This window comes from Rhyacophila brunnea, unplaced genomic scaffold, assembly GCF_057557595.1.
Source record: "Rhyacophila brunnea isolate RB1 unplaced genomic scaffold, BYU_Rbru_1.0 scaffold_2, whole genome shotgun sequence".
Classification (NCBI taxonomy): Eukaryota; Metazoa; Arthropoda; class Insecta; order Trichoptera; family Rhyacophilidae; genus Rhyacophila; species Rhyacophila brunnea.
The window spans coordinates 38,251,908-38,276,217 of record NW_028232859.1 but is presented as its reverse complement, the minus strand read 5'-3'; the positions used below and the strand labels follow the sequence as shown (position 1 = coordinate 38,276,217).

The 24,310-nt window shown below is 33.0% G+C and overlaps 1 protein-coding gene across 3 annotated transcripts; it reads left to right on the top strand.

Annotated features, from left to right (window-relative positions):
• Positions 1 to 1,155: 1,155 nt before the first annotated feature.
• Positions 1,156 to 23,667, top strand: eIF2Bdelta (eukaryotic translation initiation factor 2B subunit delta). Of its 3 annotated transcripts, none has more exons than XM_085947770.1 (12): positions 1,156 to 1,328; positions 1,423 to 1,462; positions 3,150 to 4,196; positions 7,392 to 7,595; positions 9,264 to 9,379; positions 10,123 to 10,225; positions 11,057 to 11,236; positions 11,418 to 11,545; positions 14,870 to 15,044; positions 15,999 to 16,179; positions 22,117 to 22,485; positions 23,440 to 23,667. In XM_085947770.1, exons 2-11 carry the CDS (start codon positions 1,448 to 1,450, stop codon positions 22,320 to 22,322), a joined length of 2,355 nt encoding a protein of 784 aa, XP_085803896.1. In that variant the 5' UTR covers positions 1,156 to 1,328; positions 1,423 to 1,447; the 3' UTR covers positions 22,323 to 22,485; positions 23,440 to 23,667. The 3 variants fall into 3 exon arrangements, with proteins under 3 accessions (XP_085803896.1, XP_085803895.1, XP_085803897.1); XM_085947769.1 differs by having other exon boundaries at positions 22,117 to 22,497; XM_085947771.1 differs by having other exon boundaries at positions 1,408 to 1,462; positions 22,117 to 22,525; positions 23,410 to 23,667.
• Positions 23,668 to 24,310: the final 643 nt, after the last annotated feature.

Sequence of the window (24,310 nt, the reverse complement as noted above, 5' to 3'; positions counted from 1 at the left end):
TGACATAACCTCGTAAGTACATCTATCTAGCGACAGTCGCGCATAGTCTTCGAAACGTATTGATATTTGAATGTGGTAATCGCGAGCCAGTATAGGAATGACCAATTCGTATGTGTTCCTTTGTGACTTCGACCCTCCGACTCGGAGCCCGAGAAGGATGCAACAGCCAGATGTTTTTTTCAGATGAAACAGTTGCATTCGATCAATCTGCGGAGCTCCATTTAGCAACATGTGATTTGCTGTTTTGTTAAATAACGATGACGTATTCGACACGATTTTAGGCGAGACGAGTTCTGATGTGCGAGCCGGTTTAGATTTAAAATATTTGATATTTTACATTATTTTACACACATTAAAAAAAATAGATAATTCGCTATCCGGGATTTGTGCTGCCATTCCGTACTATAAATATAGTAGGTACAATAATATCGACCGAGAGTACTTCGTGGAATTTGAATTTACAATATCTATTATCATTTTGATTATGTAAAATCAAAAAGATTGGACTCCTCCCGGATTCCCAGTCTTTCAATCTCTTTGTGTAAAATATTATTTTATTAATATTATTATGGAGGATTCAACTAGCATGAAAAAAAATGACGACACGTGTCTGGCATATTTTAAATTATGCACAAGCATAACATAAAGAATAATATTTTTCATAATCATAAAACTAGCTAAATTATTTTTACATTCTGTCATTAATAATAGTAAACTTAACTTGATTTATAGAAAAATGTATCAACAAACCACTATAATAATAGTCTCAACAGCTATGCTGGCAACTTCAGCCAGTGTTGCCATGTCTACTTATATTGATATTTTTGCCATAATTATTATACTGAATTTTTGATTTTTTTTTTCGAAATTCATGAAATCTACTGATATTTGTGTTTTAATAATAAAAGTGAAATGATTTACGCACGCCCTTTTTTGGTGTCTGACACTTCTACATTGACAAAAAAACATTGTACCTAATTCTATCCAAGAGCGCCATTTTACCCACTAACATCATTGTTTATAAAAAATGAATAGGTATTATTAGTACTGTTATTGTTATTCTTATTAGTCTTAGATCATAATTACTATATTATTTTACAAAATCTACTGATATTTTGAATCTACTGGAATTTTAAATTTTGACTTGCCAACACTGACTTCAGCTGTCATAATTTCATTTCTGATTTCATCATGGAAGTTTGGTGAATATTAATTTTATCTTATTGTGACGTGTATCTGGTTATTTTGATTAGTATAATAGTGCAATAACGACATATATGTAGAAACACTTTTAACCACTGTTGTTAGAATATAGCAATTTAATTTTGGTAAGTTGATATCTATTTTCCTAATCAATATACCAATATGTTTTTGAGGTTATTTTGAATCAAATAATATTTCATAAAGGTTGTTATTTTATAGCCAACACTGGACCCACTTTGTTGAAATGGAATCTAGTAAGGTATCAGGCTAAGTATTTTATCGCAATAATAAAATCATTCGTCATAAGTATGTATCAGTTTTAATTTTGCATCATTATCAATATTCATGTAAGCTTTATTGTATTTTTACAATCACACATTTTACTACGTCTCAAGATTATCCATGATCTCTTCGGGTGTCGTTATCCTCTGAAAAACTGATTTTACTCATTTCTTAGCATATTTGCATTTGTCTTTCAACCTACTTTCTTTCTGCATATCCAAATTAAAAATCAATTCACAATAGTATCAATGTGTGGGTATATAACACATAAGGTATAATTATGCACTTACCTATATGTCCACTTTACTGCTGACAAAAACTTGTCAATTGTTAAGTATAAAGTAATATGTTGCTTGACAACACGTTTAGTTCAGTTAAAAGACACCTTTAGCCCATCAGTATGGTGTGAAGTTTTATGAAATCTGTGCAGCATTATACTGTAAATAATTATATCATCATCATACTTAATCATATGAATCAACAAAAATATTTATAGTGTGCACTAGTCAGTTTGTTTTTCACTTTGAGTACTCATATTATTAATGGTGTTACCAGAAACACTTTATACAATTTTGTTTTGCTGCTAATAATACCTTGAATATGCTAAATCAATAAGCGACACCAGGCCAAATGAGACAAAATGTGGCCCAAAAAGTAGCCCTGACTGTTTGTTTTGCTTTTGCATTCTATTTTAACAGCTTTCTTCCAAGTATTAACTGTAAAAAATATTAATTTCATGAATATCAGTGATTAGCGACCCACGGAATGATTTTATGCGGCTAATAAAGGCTGTTTTTTATATGCCGAAGAATGAATTAGATTTTATCGTCTTTAAAAGTTTTTAGTATTTAACTTGGCCCTCAATAAAACATTGCTAATCACTGATATATATATTTTATGATAGTGTAAGTAATATGAATAATATTAAATTCCACAAATTTAGTATTTTAGTTGATAGAAATGACTGTCTTCTAAAAAACGAGTTTTGTAAAATTTTATATTATAATATTAAATATATTATTGTAAATTAGTACATAAATACCTTTTCAATTAAGATCTAAGTATTTGTCTTACTTTATGCATAGAGTACACTCTGCCGGTAATAATTTACTAAATTATTATGCTGTCACTGTTTGTATGTTTTTAATAGAAATCTTACATACGGTTTTTAAATAACTTAATACTTAATTACATTAATTTATCGACGTATACTTCTATTATTTTACTATAATTTATTTAAAATCCTTTTACTTTTATATTATGAATGGTTATACGCTAAATACTTATATGGTTTGTTGTTAGTTAATAGGCAAGAAAAGTAAGTACAGGAGAACCTCGATATAACAGACAAAATAAAATATCCAATAAATTGTGAAAATTGTTAAAAACATCCTGTTAATGTTATACATGTTTAAATCCAAGTACTTATCTAATAACATTTATTTTATTGACCATTCGTCAGATAACCAAATTCAATTATAATTAAATTACACACATTTTCGTAATTTTAGAGTTTTGGTGTTTCTATATAACGGACTTTCGGCTTTAACAACACCCCCTCACCCGCAGTAGTCCGTTATATCGAGGTTCTATTGTAATGTGAATTTGCTTTTGTATAAAAAGATTTAGTTTTTAATGTTTTTATGTATTCGAAATTTTTTCAGAAAAAAAATATTGAAAAAACAGTGAACCTTCCAGAAAACATCCCCACTGTAATCAAAAAGAAAAGTAATGTTTTGAATAAAAATATTTTACAAACGGAAAACATATCAGCAGCTGATCCCGAAAAGACAATACTATCTCCATCACAACGCAGAAGACTTCGGAAAAAGAAATCTCTGCAGAATAAACATCTTATCTCGACGCAAAGTCTCTCTAAAGAAAGTGAAACTGCGAGTGACTTAAAATTAGTCGGGACAGCTTCACAGCATTCGAGTGTATCTCATTCGGGTACCATAAAATTAAATCTTTATGATAAACAGCCCGGTCATCAGATCAAGAAAGTAGAATGCCCCTTAGAGATTAAATCGACTCCTCAGAAAGTTGACAACTCCATTTTAAACATTGAATACAAACCGCCTGGGGATCATATTAAAAAAACAGAAAGTCCCAAAAAGATTAAATCGCCTCTTAGGAAAGTCGACAACTCCACTTCAAATATAGAAAACAAACTGCCTGGCGATCAGATCAAAAAAGTAGAATGTCCTAAAAAGATTAAATCGCCTCCAGGGAAAGTTGAGAACTCCATTTCAAATATAGAAAACCTTGCGACTTACAACACGCACACATCATTAGATACTGCACAAACGATCATTTCAAAACATCAAGATCTCACAGAGTCATCAAAAAATCGTGAAGGAGCAACAATGATGGCTCATAACACTAATAAAGATAAAAAAGTATCTAATACATCAGGTAGAGATGAAACTGATTTTGTCAGCGCCATTAAAATTGAAAAAATATCGAATGTGCAAGGTCTTGTTGAGATTGATAAATCAAGAGATCAAATAAAAGCTGAACGCGAAGCAAAAAAATTAGCAAAGCAACTCGCTAAAACTAAAGTAAAAGCGGAACCCAATGTGGTGCCTAACAAAAATGTTCAAACTGTCGCCGACAACAGTAAGGCCCTGCCTAAAAAAGAAATTCCAACTAAAAGTGAACAAACGGATGCAGTTAAAAAAATACCCCTAACAGGTGCAGCAGTTCATGTTGTAAGCATTTCAGTCATTCTTTGAATTGTACTCTCGTGAACGATGATATTATTATTTTTTTATTCAATTCTGAATCCACACAAGATTTAAATTATATTGTAAACTACTTTAAATTTAGAAAATAATTTAATGAATACTTGGCTAACGCCGTAATGTCGGCTACAATAATTATGATAAATAAACATACAGTCGAACTTGGTCATTACGAGGAAGATGGGACCGACTGAATTTGCTCGTTATATCAGAGAATAGGTATTTTTAAATGAGCGGTCACAACACAAAAAGTTGAAAATAAGAAATCTTAAAACCATCGTAAAAATCCCTGAAACAAGCAAGGCATTCATAAACTACAAAATAAGTTGTTTATTGTAATGAACACTGGTTCATTACCAGGTACCTAAGGACTACACAAACCTTGAATTTTTCAACCATATGCGCCAATAGGTATAAAATAAAATACGCCAATAAAACACCAATTAGGTAGGTACTTAGGCACTTAACTAGTGTCATAAGCGTAATCCGACCCCGGCGGCATCCTGTCCGATCGGATTTTATTGCTTAAGGTTGAAATGTTTTTAAACGATCGACACATTAACTGTATTTTAGCTCGGTATATCCGATAAGTTGCTCGTTATAACAGTAAATAAATGTATGGAGAAAATCATAAACCAAAATGTCAACGAATGTTTCCTCATTACATCCAAGATCGTAATAACAGAGTTCGACTGTACCACATAAGTGAGAAGTTCATATTGACAAAAAATATGACATACAGTAGGCGCTCGGTAATCCTGCACCAATATTTTTTTACCTATGCCAGATTGTAGGAAATGCCTGATTATTGGATTTCTATAGGAAATAATAAATAATCTGTCAAGGTCGGGCACCGAACTGCCAAACGGATGGCTCTTCGCTCTGTAATCCGGCAGTTTAATGTGAAACCTGCTGGATTATAGTGCAGGAGAGCTGAGTTGCAAAATGCCGGACTATTGGACGTGCCGGATTAGTGAACGCCGGATTACCGAGCGCCTACTGTGGTTAGAACGACGCCGAGCGAGAGAAAGCGATACAATACGCTTCATGTTAGAGCAGTCGGAAATAATGACAATAATTAAATTCGTGCAAAGTAGAAGAAATCACAATCTGTGCAATTTCAAGGTTACCACTATAAGTAATGTCTTTACCTTACTTGATTACAACGCCAATGGCCTTCGATTGGCAGGTAAGTACCTCAGGTACTATGTAATTATTAAAAATAATTTGCGTCAATCATCGATAGCTTAAAGGCAAGAGCACTGTCCCGGAAAATGACAGATGTTTGTTTAATTCCACTTAGGCCAATCTTTGTTTTCTAGGATTTTTTTCTAATTAGTATTTGTTTCGTGTCATTATACGAAAAAGGCACAAAATATACAATTAGTAAAAAAGAGGATTTTTCAAAAATTTTTAAATAAGTGAAATATCGCCTATAATTTTCTACAAACACGTATCTCAATTTTTGTCAGTTTTGAGCTGTTTGATGTAATGAATTCAGAATTTGAATACGCACATATTCCACTAACATATATCTCAAAACATACTTTATCTCTATAACATAATAGATTTAAGCAATGACATAAAACTCGTATCACAATAAAAGACTTTTATAAATATTATAAACTAATATCTTGAGTTACGTGTTTGTAAGTACACAAAATACTGAACTCCTGTATACTCACAAAATACTGAAATACTGAACTGTCAGATGATTATACTGAAGTTCTTTCTCGTAAGTCAAGATACGTGTTTACTGCAGTAATATTGTGGAATTCATGTGGATTCACAGTAAAGTTGCAACGCATTCTCGTATCTCCGAAAATATGACTGATCGGTCGAAAGTATAGTGCGATAGATTGAAGAAACAACATTCTTTTCATGAAAATATGTGTAACTATACTAAATGGATATTTCATAGAAGAAAATTTATTTCTGAATTTAAAAACTGAGAGAATAAAGTTGTTATTTGCCTCTCCTCAAAAGTTGTGTTTTTTGAGATACGTGTTAGTAGAAAATTACCGACGATATGTAGATGTCTTATTATTTTTTTGATAATCCGAATTTATCGTTATCTGGACTATTTTCATCCCCAATTAGTCCGGATAATCAAAATTCTACTGTACCTATACATATATATATATATATACGGTATATACAGATCAACTGTAGAAAGGAAAAGGGGCGTGATCCACACAAATCAAATTTTACAGGAGGCACAAAAAACCTTTTTTGTTATGGTTTTCGGTCAAAGTTCAAATACAATTTTAGACATAACCTTGAAGTGCATGATAATTAATAATTTGGTATTTATATTCCTAATCTGATATTAATTAAAGAAAAACCAACAATTATGATGGTTAAGTCGTTTTTCCCACTTCACTTCTTTTTTTTTTAAATTGCCGGCTAAATTTAGATAACAAATTGGTGTTTGTTCTTTACATCCTTCGGACACTGTGTATTTAGTCATGTACAACATAATTATCCAATAAAAAACTATTTTGAAAAAACTGAGAAGTACACCCTTTTCCTTTCTACAGTCGACATATTGTTTATCAATTGAATACGTGTATTAAATAAGGCTCTAAGTACCAAAAAGTAGTATTGCCTGTAGTTACAAAATACCGAGTCATTGCAGTAAAATTTCATGAAGCAGACCTTTTGAAAAATGTAGTTTTACAGTGTGAAGCAATCACGGCAGCTTCTATAATTTTAGGTATTAAGAACTCGCAAGTGTCAACACACCATTATAAATAAAACACGCCAACGGACTAACAACGTCGACAGGTTTAATTATTTTGCTGTATTTTTTTGACTTGCTTGAGGCACTTAGACTATAGTTGAAGTGATTGGCGTTGGTATGTAGAACATTTTTCTATAAAAATGTCAGTTTTTATTATTTTGGTACTTAGCGCCTTAATTAATACACGTATTCAATTTGTGTTTGGAGTCAAGAGTATCGACCTAATAGGTTAAGCAAGTGGCTAACGTCCATTTCTCGTATAAACAAAAATCTGTTAATACAAACTTCCACTCTGTGCAGTGTATCAGGATCGGACATGTTCAAATAAAAAACTAGTAAAGTGTAATTTTTCTAAAAAAATTATGTCAATTGATACTACAATTGTATTTTCTTCATGTATAATATGTTTATTTCATTAGGAAAATGTTGAAGAAAAACAAGAAAAAAGCAAAGCGGAATTAAAAGCTGAGAGGAGAGCGATACAAGAAGCGCAAAGGGCTGCCAAGGAGCAGAATCAGGGCCCTAAGAAAAATGCTGCCCCTAATCAAAAAATTAAACCTGACACTGCTACCATTTTAGCACCAAAACAACTGTCAACTGTAATTCAAAAGATCAATACCAAGGTCAGTTACTTAGATATATTTTTATAATCAATACATTTTTTCACTATTTCAGCAGTTAATTCATTGTGTAAAATTCTAATATAATATAACTTCAGTAAGGTATGTCATGTTAGTACACCGCGATTGCACTATATCATGCTTATGATTCATGAGTAGTTATCATTGTGGTTTCTATAGGCAACTTCAATTTTATGCCATAACGTGAGAAGATCCACCGATCGTACAACAGGTAAATTGGTTGCGCGACTTGCCTGATATTTCTGGCAAATATTTACAAGAGATGCGCATACACACTAGAGAATCCAAAATGTCTTTGGCTAATCGCAGTATTGGAAATATGTACCTAATTATCTGCTTCAAATTATAAAATGACAATGGATTTGCAGATGATGGATGATTTACTATGGTGATATTATCTTTGATATTGTGCCCATATATTTTCCACCCTACGATATAAGTGAGAAGGGATATTAATTGTAGAATTAAAACAATACTGTTATTGTATAAAAATCAAATAACTTGCTTGAACCTTTTAGTTACAAGAAAAAATCATTGTCATTTTAAAAATGAACAAAAATAACCTGAATTACACAATTGTAGGTGAAACCTTTATGAGATAAATTGTATGTGAAACCTTTATGAGATAAATTGTATGGAATCATTGGTAACTTTTAAACGTATTTACAATGCAATTACTAAGATTTATATATACTATTTGACGGTAAGACATAGTATAAATTTAATATATCCCGCAATGATATACACCCGATCCTCTTTTTGCACGATTTCGAAATAACACGATTTTAAAAAGTACTGATTATTTTTTATTTACACTGATTTTTTTGCTTAAACACGGTTTAAAAAAACTAAAAAGAATAAAAATACGTATGTATGGACCGCACGCCACTGGTGCATACATGACATGTTGTCACCGGATGCTGCCCAGACATACATACGTACATAGATGGCGCCACTAGTCAGTCACTTTGGGTTCAATACGAGAGATGCGCCGCGTGCTTCGGCGTCAGCATCATTAAATATTTCCAGCGATGAGAGTGATTTTTCGCCAGCGAGAAACAGCAGTAAACGGGCAAGTTTATTGTCAAGTAGTGCCACTGAATGAATATATTTCTCTGTGCTAAATTTAATTTAAATCTAAAACTATGTATTTTTATGTATAAATAATAAATAAATTCGATTTATTTTTGAGTTTCGTAATAAAAATATTTTATGCAGTCATCAAATGCTTAAAATAAATATAAAGGATAATAAGGCTTCAAAATTAGATAAATAGATTAAGGTATGTCCAGGATCATGCTTTGAAAATAGAACAAAAGCTCCATTTTGACCTACGCTGAGCATGTCCCCCCTTAAGTAATGGAACCTATCTACCATTTTCGTTTGGGCACCTAATCTTTTTTTACACGGTTTTGTTTTGCACGGTAGTATTTGGTACGAATCCCCTGTGCAAAAAGAGGATCGGGTGTATATATATATATGATTGTTGAATTCAGTATTATTCACTAGATTTCTGATTGTGAATCATCACAAAAGTGCGCAAATGAATTTAAAAATGTGCGTATGGTATTATTTTTACAAATTGATCTTTGTGACCGGTTTGAGGTAATAAACATTTTTAAATATCCTTTATTTTTTATCTCAATTTAGGATAAAATACGAAGCCCAAAAAAAAATGAATCCAAGATTAATCCGAACCAACGCAGAGTGAAATTATTCAATCATCTGTATCCAGAGAGAGAAGCCGCTATACCATTAAACTCAGAGTAAGTTTAGTAATAGTAAGATTTTATGAGGTGAAATAAATTTCCACATTCAAACCTTAGTAATCTATTCAGAAGTATTTTAACTTAACCAATTTCATAAAATCATATTAAATATATACAAATAATTGCTATACATATGTTTTCCACATGATACAATTTTTTTTAATTTACATAAGATGGTCTATAACTATGTCTACATTAGTGCATTTTTTCATTTACAAGAGGAACGCATCGCATGGCCACCAATTTCTAAATGGCCGTTTAGTGCTGGGCACGTAGCGCCACTACCATTGGATTTCTATTCAACATCACAATCAGTGTTGCCAACCGAATGATTCCACGAAAAATGTACCTATAATATACTATAATTTTACGCCGAATAAGTAAAAAACACTATAATTTTGAAGGATTCAAAACGAAAAATATTCCGTGTACTATTGTTTTTTTCAAAATACTTTAATTTTTACATCGTTGTATTATTATCAGCATATAAAATATGGCAATACTGCTTCCTGTGAAAAATTGGAAACTGTTTGACATACAAGTGTAAACAGTTGACAGAGTGCATTCTACACATTCAATTTAAAGCATGTGCAAAATTAATCAGTGTTAAAAACCAGTATTATATACTTAAAGCGAAATGGATGTTGAAATGAACAAATAATGTATACATAGCTTGTGAATACATAGTATAATTTTATTTATTGTATGTACTATTTTCTATTTATATTTAATGTTTGTAGCGACATTCACCCTGCTGTGATCCGGCTGGGCGTTCAATATGCATCTCGAATTGTAATGGGATCTAATGCTCGCTGTATTGCCTTACTCAACGTATTAAAACAAGTAATATATTATACATATTTTATTCATTTAGCAACAAATAAACACAATATGTCACCATTTCTTCTCTAGTGGTCTAATGCATAGATGAAAGTGGAATGACAAGTCGCAAAACAGTAACTCACATGGTGATGTCGCTCTGCGATAAGAAGTGTTGACATTTTTAAAATAACAATTTTCCATCAATTATTTTTTATAATTGACACACAATACTTACTTACGAACCACATCAGTGGTTATTTGAATAAATGCACGCATTGCGGACACAAGTCATCTCAGTATTGCGACACTAGTCGCTAATGGATCTGTGTAATAGATGTCAATCATGATTTAATGGTATAATAAAACATGTTATTACTGCTAATCTTTCGTGTTTGTGTACACTTATTACTTAAAACAATTTTGCTTTGTCGGAAACAACTAAACTATATTTACTTGATTTCTGTTTAAAATACGTACAGCTGTTATCCTTGCTTCAATTTCGTCGCATGGGACTCCACCTGTTTATTGTTATGCATAGGATCTTATTTCCTATTTATCTGAAACTCAGTTGAGTAACGCATAACCTGAGTTATTTAAATAAGTATCAGTATGAGTAGGCCCTAAGATATCTAGTTGAAGTAGGTACCTATATTATGGGATTTTTATGATAGTTATTTGTTGGCGATTCGCATAACTCCTGCCTTGGATACAAACACATAATAATGGGCATAAAACAAGATAAATAACATGTTTCGAACCTGTCACTCATCGATCAGGACCCGACCTGGAATTCTCCGCTCCACCGTAGGCAAATTTTGTACAAATATACTAATTTTATCAATTATATTCCAGGTTGTTGAAGACTACACTCTTCCGGCAAATGTTGAATTCTCCCGTGGCTTCGAAGCACATTTGGCTCCTTGTCATGCTTTTTTGAACTCTTGCCGACCACTAGCCGTATCCATGAACAATGCTTTAAAAAATATAAAATCTCAACTCACTCAACTTCCTAATAATATTGAAGAAACCGATGTAAGTTGCACCATATCTATTTTAAACATATATGTATTATCTGGCACATGTGTGTAAGTGTGTGTGGCACTATTGTATATTATAATGAGAATAAGTTAGTTTAGTTATATGCCACCATATTTAATAATTTCCTTATTTTATGATTTGTTTTTGTTAAATGGTGTTATTTTTTGTTTCATAGGCAAAAGGCAAACTTCAGATTGCCATCGACACGTACATAGACGATCAGATACGAAAAGCCGGAAAAGCTATAACCATTACTGTATATAACAAAATATCTGATGGCGATGTTATTCTGACTTATGGATGGTTAGTATATCCGGTTATGTGCCGGGACATATTAGGATGGCCGCGATTTTCTTTGAATAAATAAAACCTAATAAATATATATTTTTTGGCAATGAATCGATAGTATATCATAATGACTAACCAAATAAATACACAATGTGTCATTTGCGCCACCATTTATCCAAAAAAATCAAAACCAAATCGTTCACAAAATGTCAGGGTTGTCGCAAAACTTATACAGAAAATTATCGTACATGATTATTATGAAAAGTAATTCTATAATATGTAACTTTAATCTTAAAATTATACAAAAATACAATGAGAAATTAAAAAAAAAATCAATAGTCTTCTACTGTGTGGTATGCTTCAAAACAAGGTTCACTTAGTGTGTTCACAGAGAGCCACTTTGCACTGTTTGCACTGATACATTGATTCATTTAGTAGTTTTTTGGATAAACACACCACACATCTCGCCATTGTTATGGTTTTTCCTAACTTGGAGGTAATTTTACCAGAAAATGCCTTTCTATTGCAAAACTGTAGCAGGTTCATTAACAGTGGGAATCAAGACATCTTGTTCCTCATCATCGAAGTCACTGTCTTCGGATTCAACAGTGAGGCCAACCCTGCACATCAAATCTTCGATCAGTTGGGCGTTTTCAGATGTATTTGATTCTCATTCCATTTTGACTCAAAAAGTTTAACACTATGCCAATGAAATAAGTCCGGACACTCATAATCAAACAATCAGTACTCAATAAATCAATAGGTACTCACAATACAGATTACAATGATAAAAAGACACGAAATTGTACCAGTAAATTACGAAATAATAATTTGCCAAAAGTCTACAAGTAATGATTTCAAAACTATCATAAAAGAAATAAACTATAAAGTCACAATATTCCGGCCGTAAAATAAAATTAGATACCTACGTGAAACACAAATACAGAAACTCACTGATAAGTTGCACGACGGAGAATTCCAATATCAAGACCTCGTACATGCAAACATGACGTGGCATAACCCTGCTTAGGGATACGTTTTGGTAATGCAATGAAGCTCTTTTTAACCTTTCTAACGCGGCAACTGACTTTAGTCAGCCTATACGCGCGAGTCATCCGCGCGTCAGCTGACTAAAGTCATTTCGATTTTTGTTTGCCTAGTACTGCTTTCGGCCAGGCGTGAATAATTCGAACATTGATTTAATTTATTCAGAAATCATCCTTCTCCTGACATCTGTCAATGGATAGCCTAAACTTTGGTTCTATCTAATTTAAATAAATATTTTTCGGGAGCGTGTCTTGGATAAAAAAAATATCAGTCATCGGCCAATTCAAATTTGCCGGGTATATAGTGTCTTATCGCTTCTTAGTGCATGTGCGCCGAAGACATTTGACTGACGTGTTTGTAACGATACGAGTTCGCGATATAATATGTTATATTTTTTTTAGTGATTGAAAAACTATTTGGTACGTAAACTGTTAAACAGAATATTCGAAAGTTACATTGATCAAAGTGAATTTACAAAACATTTTTACAAAAGGAATGCTTTTGGAAATTGCATTCATTCCTCTATCTTCTAGTATATTATCCGCGAGTTAATAGTTTCTAGTTTCGGAAAATAATTTGAACAAGGTGTCATTTAAATATACCTAGGAGTCCGCGATTTAATATTTCTCTTTGTTTATCATTGATTAACATTTTTAAATACTATTTTCTGGTTATAGTATTAGGTAAAACAGACAAAAAATATTTTTTAACCCTAGTTTTCAGCCATTTATAAAGAAAAGATACGAACACTCAGACGCCCGTTCTCGCATAAATGCGGAAATTGTCATATTACGCAAGCACCAGGTCCCGCGCTACTTCGTTTTTATACACTGCGCGGCGAATTATCGTCTGCTGGCATGAGGCAGACACTTGAGAATTATTTTTTTTATAATACTATTCAGAAGGGTTTGATTCATGACTACGATTTTTTTATGTAGAATTCTTCTTATATTTATAGTCGAAAATAACTCGAGTTACTTACTATCACGTCATTATAATAAAATAAGAGATTATTCTAGTACCAGGTTATCGAAGTAATATAATAAAAAACAATTGAACTTGAAAATAAAATTGTGTTGACTATAAAGCATTTAGAAGTGCAAAAAGTGTTTGAAATTTAATATTTTACGAATTGTAATACGTATTCGAAAAATAAACCATTTTGTTATATAAACTGTGTCATTCGATTCCATTCAGTTCGGGGTCAATGGTAGGTACAAACCAGGCACTGGTGGTAAGTACATCACTCTCAAATAGCCAGTAGTTCTCAAGGATGATTTATTTATACTCAGCCTGCAGTGCTTACACATAATGTGTACGCGAGTTCAAACAAAAGTTACACAGTTTGAGATGTCCTGGATGCTATAAAAATGAGCTAGCTATTTATGACTGATATTTTTTCAACACACTCGACAAAAATGCTCATAAAACTCCTAAACCATATTATTATTCATTATGTGTATGACATATTTGTCCAAATTTATGAAGTGGATTGGGTAGCCGGTAGACTATAAGAATATTGAACTGTTTATCATCTGTCATCGACGCATTAGTCCAGCACCATTTCGTAACTGTCATGGCGTCGCTCGAATAAGCCGGCATTTATTCAATGATAAATCTTGTTCGTGATTTCTTATCAGATTTAGGCGACGAATGTTTATTTTTAGAGTCACATAAAATATTAGGTTGTGTCATACTCATTTTTGAACTTGACTCCGATTTTTTACTACTCTATTTGTGTAGGTTTGACTGACATTTATTACGATTTATTGAGCTTGAAATCACAACGCGCACTGTTGTACTAAGTCGGGATTCGTAACGCTTAGAAAGGGTTAAAACCGATGTAACATTGATTTTAAAACAAAATATGTTTATTGTACTTAAGTCAGTGCTATGTTTGATTTATTATAAAACTACATAAATCAGAACCTCTTCAAGATGCATTTCTTATACTTAACTGTGCATGGCCTATTTGGTCAAAAGTTTAGTAAACCACTCACTATAATATGCACATAGTTAGTTTTCTAACTAACTGTATTTAATGTATTTTATTACATTAATTTTGTCTGTATACAGTACTTGCGCATTCATGATATCCTCTCATTTGTCTTTACTTATACCCTTACCATTGTAGCATGGCTGTGGATGTGGGGCGATCTGCGAGATTACGAATCCCTCCGATCTTTCACACAAATATCTATACACGCTTCCATCCATTACACTACGTACAGCGCTTTAATCGCGGATATGATATTATGGTTGTAGAATAACGGCATTCTCTTACATTTTCAGTTCATCTTTGATCGAGAACATTTTGAAAACAGCAGCAAAAACCAAATGTTTTAAAGTTGTTGTGATTGAAGCACATCCATGGAATGAAGGAAAAGAGATGCTCAGAAGGCTCACGGCAAAAAACATTAAATGCTCATTAGTTATGATATCTGCTTTGAGTTTTGTAATGAGAGAGGTAAGTGTCCGTTGTTATGTGGATAACTAATAAATTAATGTATCAGCTTGGTTGTAAAAATGAATACCCCCTGAAGTACGGTCATATAATAATTAAAAATAATATTGTACAATCATAGCTAAATTTGGTGAACTGCGATTTTGTTACATGTAGGCATGTCAAAAAGGAGTGATATTTTTATTTTCGTACAATACAGATCTCTCAGTATTTTGAAGAAAAACTTTAAAGCCAAATGCGGTACCAAGTGCACCATTGAGGCTTAGGCAAATGTGAAAGCGTTTTAGAATGCTTTGTACACTTAAGTATTTCACAAGGTGAGGAGGAATTACTTGGATTTTGAATTAAATGGTTAACCACTTTAATCACTTAACTCATGGAAATTTCAACAATAATTACTAGTCATAATACAATATATACCCACTTTAGCTTGATATCGGCACATACCGAGACTTTCTTTCAATAGGATACCGATACCAAGTATGTATCAATACTTTTTTCTTCAATATAACATCCCTAGTTACATTGGTATGTTTGGTTTGGGTTTAAAAATGGCCTCAAGGCACACGACGTGGTGCGATTAGTCTCAGGCAATATGTTCATTGCAGGGATAGTCTGGGCATGAGGATTTTGTTTTGAGGGAATTGCAGGGGTACTGCACATACGTCATTCCGGCAAAATGGATGTTGATCTTCGCTTTGCTTATAACTTGTGGTCTGTTATACCGCATATTTCCCGTATATATGCCATGCCCCACGCCAAATCTTCAGTCCAGACCATCCCTACAATGAACATCTGCCTTGCGACCTGTCGCCCCGACAAATGATCGTCCTGTGCAAATCTTTTTGCTATCTCTATATCCAGACTGAGAATATCTATATGGACGCAACTTTAGCACGAAGTAAAGTATGGTTTAAATTATTTATTCTTGAACAACAAATTTGTGCACTCTTGCAGATCAATAAGGTGGTCTTAGGTGCAGGCGCCCTCTTGGCGAACGGATATGTAATGGCTCGGGCCGGAACTGCTCTGGTGGCTAAGGTGGCTGCCGAATACAACGTTCCCGTCTTAGTATGCTGTGAAACATACAAATTCTCAGAAAGAGTTCAAACAGATTCAATTGTCTACAATGAAATAGGTTTGTGTATCATTATTACATTAAAAATATTATCATTTAGAGACAGGTTGATGATTGATCAGTCAGGTTGAAACCTGGCTTGCTTATTCTTCAAGTCAACCGGAATCCGGTGTCCTGGAAGGTTACTAGATATTGCCTAAGAAGATATATCTTCAGTGTAACTGCAATATTGAAATACGATTCTTTGCCGCATTCTGTTAAAATGAACAGACAATTATTGGTGTATTAAAATATCTGAATCGACCAATAATTTTCTTGTTATCAGCTTAAATCAATACTGCATAGAAAGAATGGAAAATTTCTGTAAAAAAATCATATATGAACACTATGGACTACGTGGAGTTGCTTTCATTTAATTCTAAATACTGCATCGAAGTACATAATTATGTGACAGCAAGTCTGCGAGTACCTAACAAGGTTTTTTTACTTTCCCTGAATATTTTCAAAAATGGTACATTCACAATATTGCAGTCACAATGACAATATGTTTTCTAGTTCAAAGCGATCCTCATCAATAAATAGCATTCGACGTCCTGACACTCATTGAATCGATACTCATCAAGTTCAGTGGATGCACGTGACAGCAAAAAAATATTGGTTGTGAAACGTGGAAAGAGCTAGGGAAGGTCTTCAGCCATCAGTGGCTGATGTTACTTAGTTAATTATAGCTACAGAATCATGACACAGTGCAACAACTGTTTATGGACTCCTTTATTATTTAACACACTACCTCAGTGTATTCCAAACAGTTGTTTACCCGTATCACTGGTAGTACACAGTCAATTTTTTTCATAAAAATATTTTCTTATCTGTTGCACGATTACATTGCCGAAGCAAGTGCTTGATCTACATATCAGCGTTTCTCGTAGAGTTTTGCCCCAACCGTGCTATAATTTTAGTTGGTGTTCTTTGGTATGATGGTAAGCAATGTTCCCTGTAAGGCGCGCACACCTACCAAAATGTGTCCGCACACACGTTTTCATCCCCCACAAAAATATTGTAAAAGAAAGTTTCCTTAGCCAGATTTTAGTAATAACTACAGATGTGTTCAGTGTATGTAACAAACAATTCAAGTGAACAATACGATTGCTTACACAGTTACATATATAGTACAATCAGGGACGGCTCTTGTATAAGAGCAAATGGTGCACTGATCTCCCAAATTATTATATGTAATAATATGTACGTGTTCAAATACCTACATATTGTATTAATTAATTATTGTAAAATATTTTTAATTTGTCGCCCGTCCTATACGCGCATGCACAGAGTACTTTCTGTCGTATTTTTGACCGGCTGCGCCGGCCGCTAAGCCTGTGTGTATCCTACGACCTACACTATACATGTACGACTTTCTTAGTATTTGTAGAAGGTGCAGAATTTGAACTGTCTCCATCTGCCCGTAGAAATTTTTTTGCACTCACCGATCTGAGCTCAGTGAACGCATACGAATATTACATCGATTGGTACAGTGTTCCCTGAGAGTTTCCAATCTTAGCAGAGAGATGACGATGCGATCGACTGGCGCATATTATAATAATAAATTCACGCGCCTATGCAGTAGGTAAATGTTTCCCGCGCAGTATTTCAAAATACTATTATATTATTCATACGTTATATGAGGTAAATGCTTCGTTGTATGATTCCATATAAAATTGAATCGATCAAAATATCGATTAGAGTAATATTGTGATCATTATGTTAGGTATAGCAATCTCAACATACAAATTCCAATTTTATAATTATTTTACATTTCAAAATTGAAGACTAAATAATTTTAATATACCTACAGCAAAGTAAACGTTTGATTTTAAGTAACATAATATATACTGTTAACCTTTGCAAAATAATATGTAGGTAGGTACTACAACTTTTTACGTAAGTACCTACTTATACTATTATTTTTGATGCTGAATATCTTTCAAATCAGTCCCATTTAGAGTGCAATGCTGAAGTTGAGGTGTACAAAAGTAGTAGCAACTTTTTAACAGATAGTAACAAGTGATCTCCCGTTGGAATATAAATGATCCATAGTATTTATCAAAATGATACAGCAAGTATATGAGAAGAATGTGATAAAAAGAGCGAAAGGGTAATGTAATGCCCATGACTCACGTACCTACTACCTATCGGGGTTACACAAATGAGGGGTTTGCGGAATTTTCTCAATGACACATGTCTAAAATACTTAAATCCGTTACGATTTATGGAAGATAGGAGTGACAAACGTGGCAACTATGTCAGCACATATAAAATATAATTAGGTACAATACAATCGAAAAGAGTGTGGACCTATGCCTTTTGCATCATACTTATCATACCAGAGGTTTGAACTTTGTAACTTTGGCAAAAAAATAATGCTGTCCGTGAATGTAAGCGTCGTTTCATTTCTCAACCCCCAAGATGTATTCTATATTTAAGTAAAAGCCTACCTCCACCACGAAGGCTATTGCCGATTTTTTTTCAATATCACTTTTGCACTCCCTAATTTTATTATCACCGGCCGCCACTGAGTACAATTGGACAATTAATTAATAACTTATCCCTTAAAAATGTCAAAAAAGAGTGGATGTGATATTTCAAATGCGATCATTAACACTTTACGGTCCGGGAACGCCACATTGGCGTCCTTAGCGAGCCGAACGTTACGGTCCGGTGACGCCGACGTGGCGTTTTAACTTACGCATATCTTTATTGTGAAAAATAAATATGAAATTTAATATTTGGTTGCAAGATCTATCGACAGATGGTTGAATGACATGTGCAAGAAGTAAAATCACGATGGAAAAAAAAATATTTCGGGGTTTTTACAGAGATGGCGGACGTAATACCATTCAGTATTTTTTGTACCTATACCATATTTTTAATTAGTTACAAGCCCGTTTCTAGGCGGGTGAATCACGAGACATAAACAAAAAAAGGTAATAAACACTCAGTTATATTCCAGTGTCGTCACTTCAACTTCCAAATTTAATTGTCGACCCTTTTCAGTGGCAGTCAACCATCTATGAACCTGCATTCTTTTTTAAAAAAATGAACGCGATTTTTAGCTATGAAATTGCGTGCTATTTGATATTTTGTCTTTAATGGTTTACTACCCATGAAACGTCCACCATGCTTCATCATCCATGATAGAAATTTTATCTTGAAAATGAGAACAGTTATAAATGTGAACTTTATCGCGTTGTTATTTTCGTTCGCTTTTTTCGGGAGATTATTGCTTGTGTAACTGCATAAATAATAGCTATTATTATTTATATTTGTTGCACTAATTTCATTGAAAAAATAATTAATCTAAGTATATTTTAGCTAGGATATATATTTTTTATTAGTTTTATCTCCAAAAACACTTTTTAAAATGGAGGACCAATCGTTTTTAGAAGAAAACTATGCGGATTGTATGTCAGATATTCCCAGTGACTGTGAATATATCGGAGATTTTAGTGATATTGAAACAGACTCATCTGCTCCTTTGAGAACACGCCCACGTACAAAATATTTCGCGAGTGATTCTGAGGATCTCCGCCGAGAGAGAACAAGCTATTTGAAGGATTATCAGGAGTAACATTTGACACTGATAATTTAAGTCCTGAAGCTAAATCTAAAAAATGAGTGGACATAACCATGTCGGAGTTAAAAAAGGGGTTCGGGTTGGTGATAATAATGGGAATTGTCAGAAAAGCGACTCCGTCTTATTGGTCGACAAATCCACTTATAGAGACTCCCATATTTTCGAAAACTATGCCACGTAAGCGGTTTTTCAAATATTGCGATATTTACAATTCACTAATAATGAAAAATAAAATTTCACGATTTTTTGTTGAACATAAAGTTTGGATCGAGGATATACAGACATCTGAATCAATTGATGTTGCGGAAACGCATGCATCTTCTATATCTTCTGATACAGATTCAACCCATAAAACCAGTTCACCTACTTCATTACAAAGTATAGGCAGTATAAAATTACATCAAATATCTCCGCAATTTTCAGTCACAATCAAATATTTCCGCAACTAATAAACGTTTAAGAAGAAAGTGTGAAGTGTGTTCCTCACATAAACTTCGAAAAGAACCTATTTACATGTCCAAAGAGTGTAAAGTACCTCTACATCTACATATTGGTAATTGCTTTTCTTATCATTTAAAAAAGTGTATTAGTTGTTAGTTCATTTTACATTCATAGTTTTATAAACTATTTCAAATAATTTCAGCTTTAGTGTTTGATTTGTTTTAAATCTACTCGTACACTATATTATTGTGTGCCAATAATTATTTTGTGCCTAGCCAGTTTATCTAAAGGTATTATCCATAAGATTGAGTGTTCATTCAAATATTTTTATGGAATATAAGTAGATGTTTGTTTTACAATTTATTGCTCATAGATTTTGTTATATGATTTTTTTACGCACGCCTCTGCACTGTTATTGGATTGTCTCGATTCTTACAAAAATACCAAATTGTAATAAGCGGTGGGAATGTATATGCGTGCATTTTATTTAATTGAATTTACTCTAAAATATGCACGCCACTGCACTGCCTCAGCCATAAAACCCATAAAACCAATAAATCAGATTAGTGTTCGTTCAGGAATGAATGTGCATTTATTTTTAAACACTTCACAGTTTGTGTGAAGTCTTTGTTATTTTATTATATTTGATAATCAGAGATATGAGTAGTAGCGCTAAAAATGAATTGATACGTATTCTATAGCGGTGTAAAACATTTTGTATTTGAATATTTTATTACATTTTTTAATTAAAAAATAATATATTGTGATTGCTTTATATCAATAGGCTGTTTCCTTTACATTATATTTAACAAATTGAACTAATCTAATAACATATAATAAACAATTTACGAAAATTTACAAATTATATACTTTACCTTTATGGAACACGGGCCAGAGGTTGACAAGTGTTAAATAAATGACACAATTTGATGCATTGATATATATTTAAGTATTTTCTGAAAATTTTATTGAAATATATCAATAGGTTCAAAAGTTATGGCATTTTTAACTTCGTGATCGAAATTTGTTGATTTTCATTTAAAAATACCGGATATTGGTGTAGGTACGTCGCAAAAATTCGCGGACCGTATAGTGTTAAGAAGAAATCATCCGATAAATTTAAATTGGAATGGCTCTCTGAAATCGTTGAAACAGAAATGCCATCTTCAATGCATTCACAAAAAGTAAGAATTGGTGATATATTTGTTTATTCGGAAACAGATGATTGTGTCAAATGCATCATATGCTCCGCAGCAAATATGCAAGGAGAATTCACGTCTGGAAAGAATTGGATGGAATGGAGGTTGTATCTTTTAAAAAGGCATTTTAATCAAAAAGTACACCGGCATTCTATTACAAAATTGAAAAAATTAAAAAGAGGTGGACTTTTGAAAATAATGACAGAAACTCCCGAAGAACGAAAGAATAGAATTGAGATTGCTTAGTGCAAAAAATCTGGTTGCGATCTAGTGTTAATAATTGATAATGGACTAATGGGTATAAAAATAAACGCTTCTATGCTTTATGTACAAGATATTCATGATCATACACAGATATTCCCGAAAGCCGGCGTAGTAAAAATTATGCGTTCGAATTTGTTGAATGCATTAATGCAGTCATTAAAAAAGATTTTTTTTGACTAATTACGGTCTCAAGTAAAGTCTCGGTTTCATACATTAATAATAATTATTGTTGATGGCAGTATGGGTATATCTGTGCAAAAAATGCTAATTTTGTACGTTAATTATGAAATTTAATGAAAAAAATTATGTGTGTGTTTGTGGGGGGGGTGTAAATTTACCGCACCAGGTGACGAGTGACACTGCTCAGACGCGTTGATGATCCGCACACACAATAGAAAAATTAGAGGGAACGTTGATGGTAAGTATGTTCCTGTACAACTATTCTGATTGATTATTTTGTAGGTGACCCTGATGATTTGATCACATGCGATCCTCTCCATCAAGATAGTCCTCTCTCTAACTGGAGGAGTTTTAAAGATCTCATACCGTTAAATCTTACATATGATGTCACTCCACCAGATTTGGTTACCGCTGTTGTGACAGAGTTGGGTATTCTACCATGCACGAGTGTTCCTGTTATATTGAGAATAAAACCTTCTGAATTTTAGTGGTATTCGAGCTGTATTTATTGTTTACATTATTAAAAAAAAACCCTCTTTATATTTCAGTTATAAATTTCATATTATGGCATCTGAATTTCGAAACTCTTCTTCTACTAATTTAGTATAAATCATAAAGGGGCCCGTAAACGAGCATCAAAAATTGCAGATTGCCGATACAATTGCCAAAAATATGGTGCAACTATTGGCCAGTTACTGGGCAATGTATGGCCTGACATCAGTGTCGGGCAAGTGAGGCTGATGTATTTTGTGTGTACATGTGACTTGAGATAAAGCAACAACGGCCGACAATGAAATTTCTGCACCATATAAATAATCACATAAACAAATACAAAATGAAAAAAGGATTTGAATCGGGTCCTACTTAAACAAACGTGAAACAATAAGTAATGTAATATCGAACGCAGTCAAAGTCATTATTAATATTATTATGGTGTTATTACTAATCATCATCAATTCACACTACGTACACAATGAATAAATGGACAAACAACAGGGTATTGGAGCTTATTAATGAGGTTTATTTACATCCGGAGCTATGGAACGTCTAAGCCAAACTATATAATGATCCTAATATGAAAAGTCCAACTATCAAAGCTGCACATACATCAAATGTCTTTAAATAAATAATTGAGTAGCTTGATATCAAAGTAGGCCAAACGCCATTTACAAAATTTTACAGGAGACTCCCAATCATGTGTGAGAAGTGTCCGTTTTTCATATAACATACCAACTTTAAACTCATAAATCTCTATGAAAACTACCATTTTTGATACTTTTTGTGGATTTTTTTGAAAAGAGCATCACTTGCACTACAATAATCAATTAAAACATACTTTTCGTTAAAAATGGCGTTTGGCCTACTTTGATATCAAGCTACTCAATTATCAATAACTAATTCCTGGTTTATATTACTTCTTGTTTCACGCTTGTTTAAGTAGGACCCGATCCAAATCCTTCTTTTATTTTGTATTTGTTATGGTGCAGAAATTTCATTGTCGGCCGTTGTTGCTTTATCTCAAGTCACGTGTACACACAAAATACATCGGCCTCACTTGCCCGAAACTGATGTCAGGCCATACATTGCCCAGCAACTGGGCAATAGTTGCACCATTTTTTTGGCAATTGTATCGGCAATCTGCAATTTTTGATGCTCGTTTACGGGCCCCAGAAAGATTGTTCTGTATGAACGATTTGAGACTAAAATTTTCATCAGAATTTTGTACCCCATTTTATTTCCAAAAATATTAAGATTTGGCCAATGCATAAATGTGTAAATTCAAAATTTTTATTGTATTTTTTCAGCTAAATATATGAAAACATTTTTATTGAAGGATTAATAGTTTTTTTATACCCACAGTCTTCCTATAAATATGAAAATTGTTTGAAAAATGGTCATAAATGAATGTTGTTTTTTCAATGTTTAACTGATCCAGTGCAATGACTCAATTGGTTCGACAAATTGCTAACAACTATTGGTTTAATAGAATCTCTGACTTGCTACCACTACGGTATACGCCTACATAACGGATCTGGAGATGTGACAGGTGGTGGAGGGAGAAACAAGTATAAAAATCTATCAATATAACCTCTACCTGTGTAGGCCCACATGCTCCACTCACAGAATGAACATGATAATTTATTTTACTTATGTACACATCATACAAGGTCCACTATATTCTGGCTGGGGCACAAAGCTGCAAATTTCGTTCATATAGTGCTAATTGCTTATAAAATGGTAATACATTAATTTGAATGAAATATTCAATTGAAAATCTTCATTTACCGCGAAACAGGCTACCGGACTGCAGTGGCGAAGGGTGGAGGTAGGCCATAAATAGTGCACATTAAACTTTTTCAGACATACATATTTGTTTTCATTGAAATAAGACTACAATTTACAGATAGTGTAGGTTAGATTTTAAAATTCAATTAAACCCTGAGAAACCAAGCCATAATAGATATTAGTCAAAAAA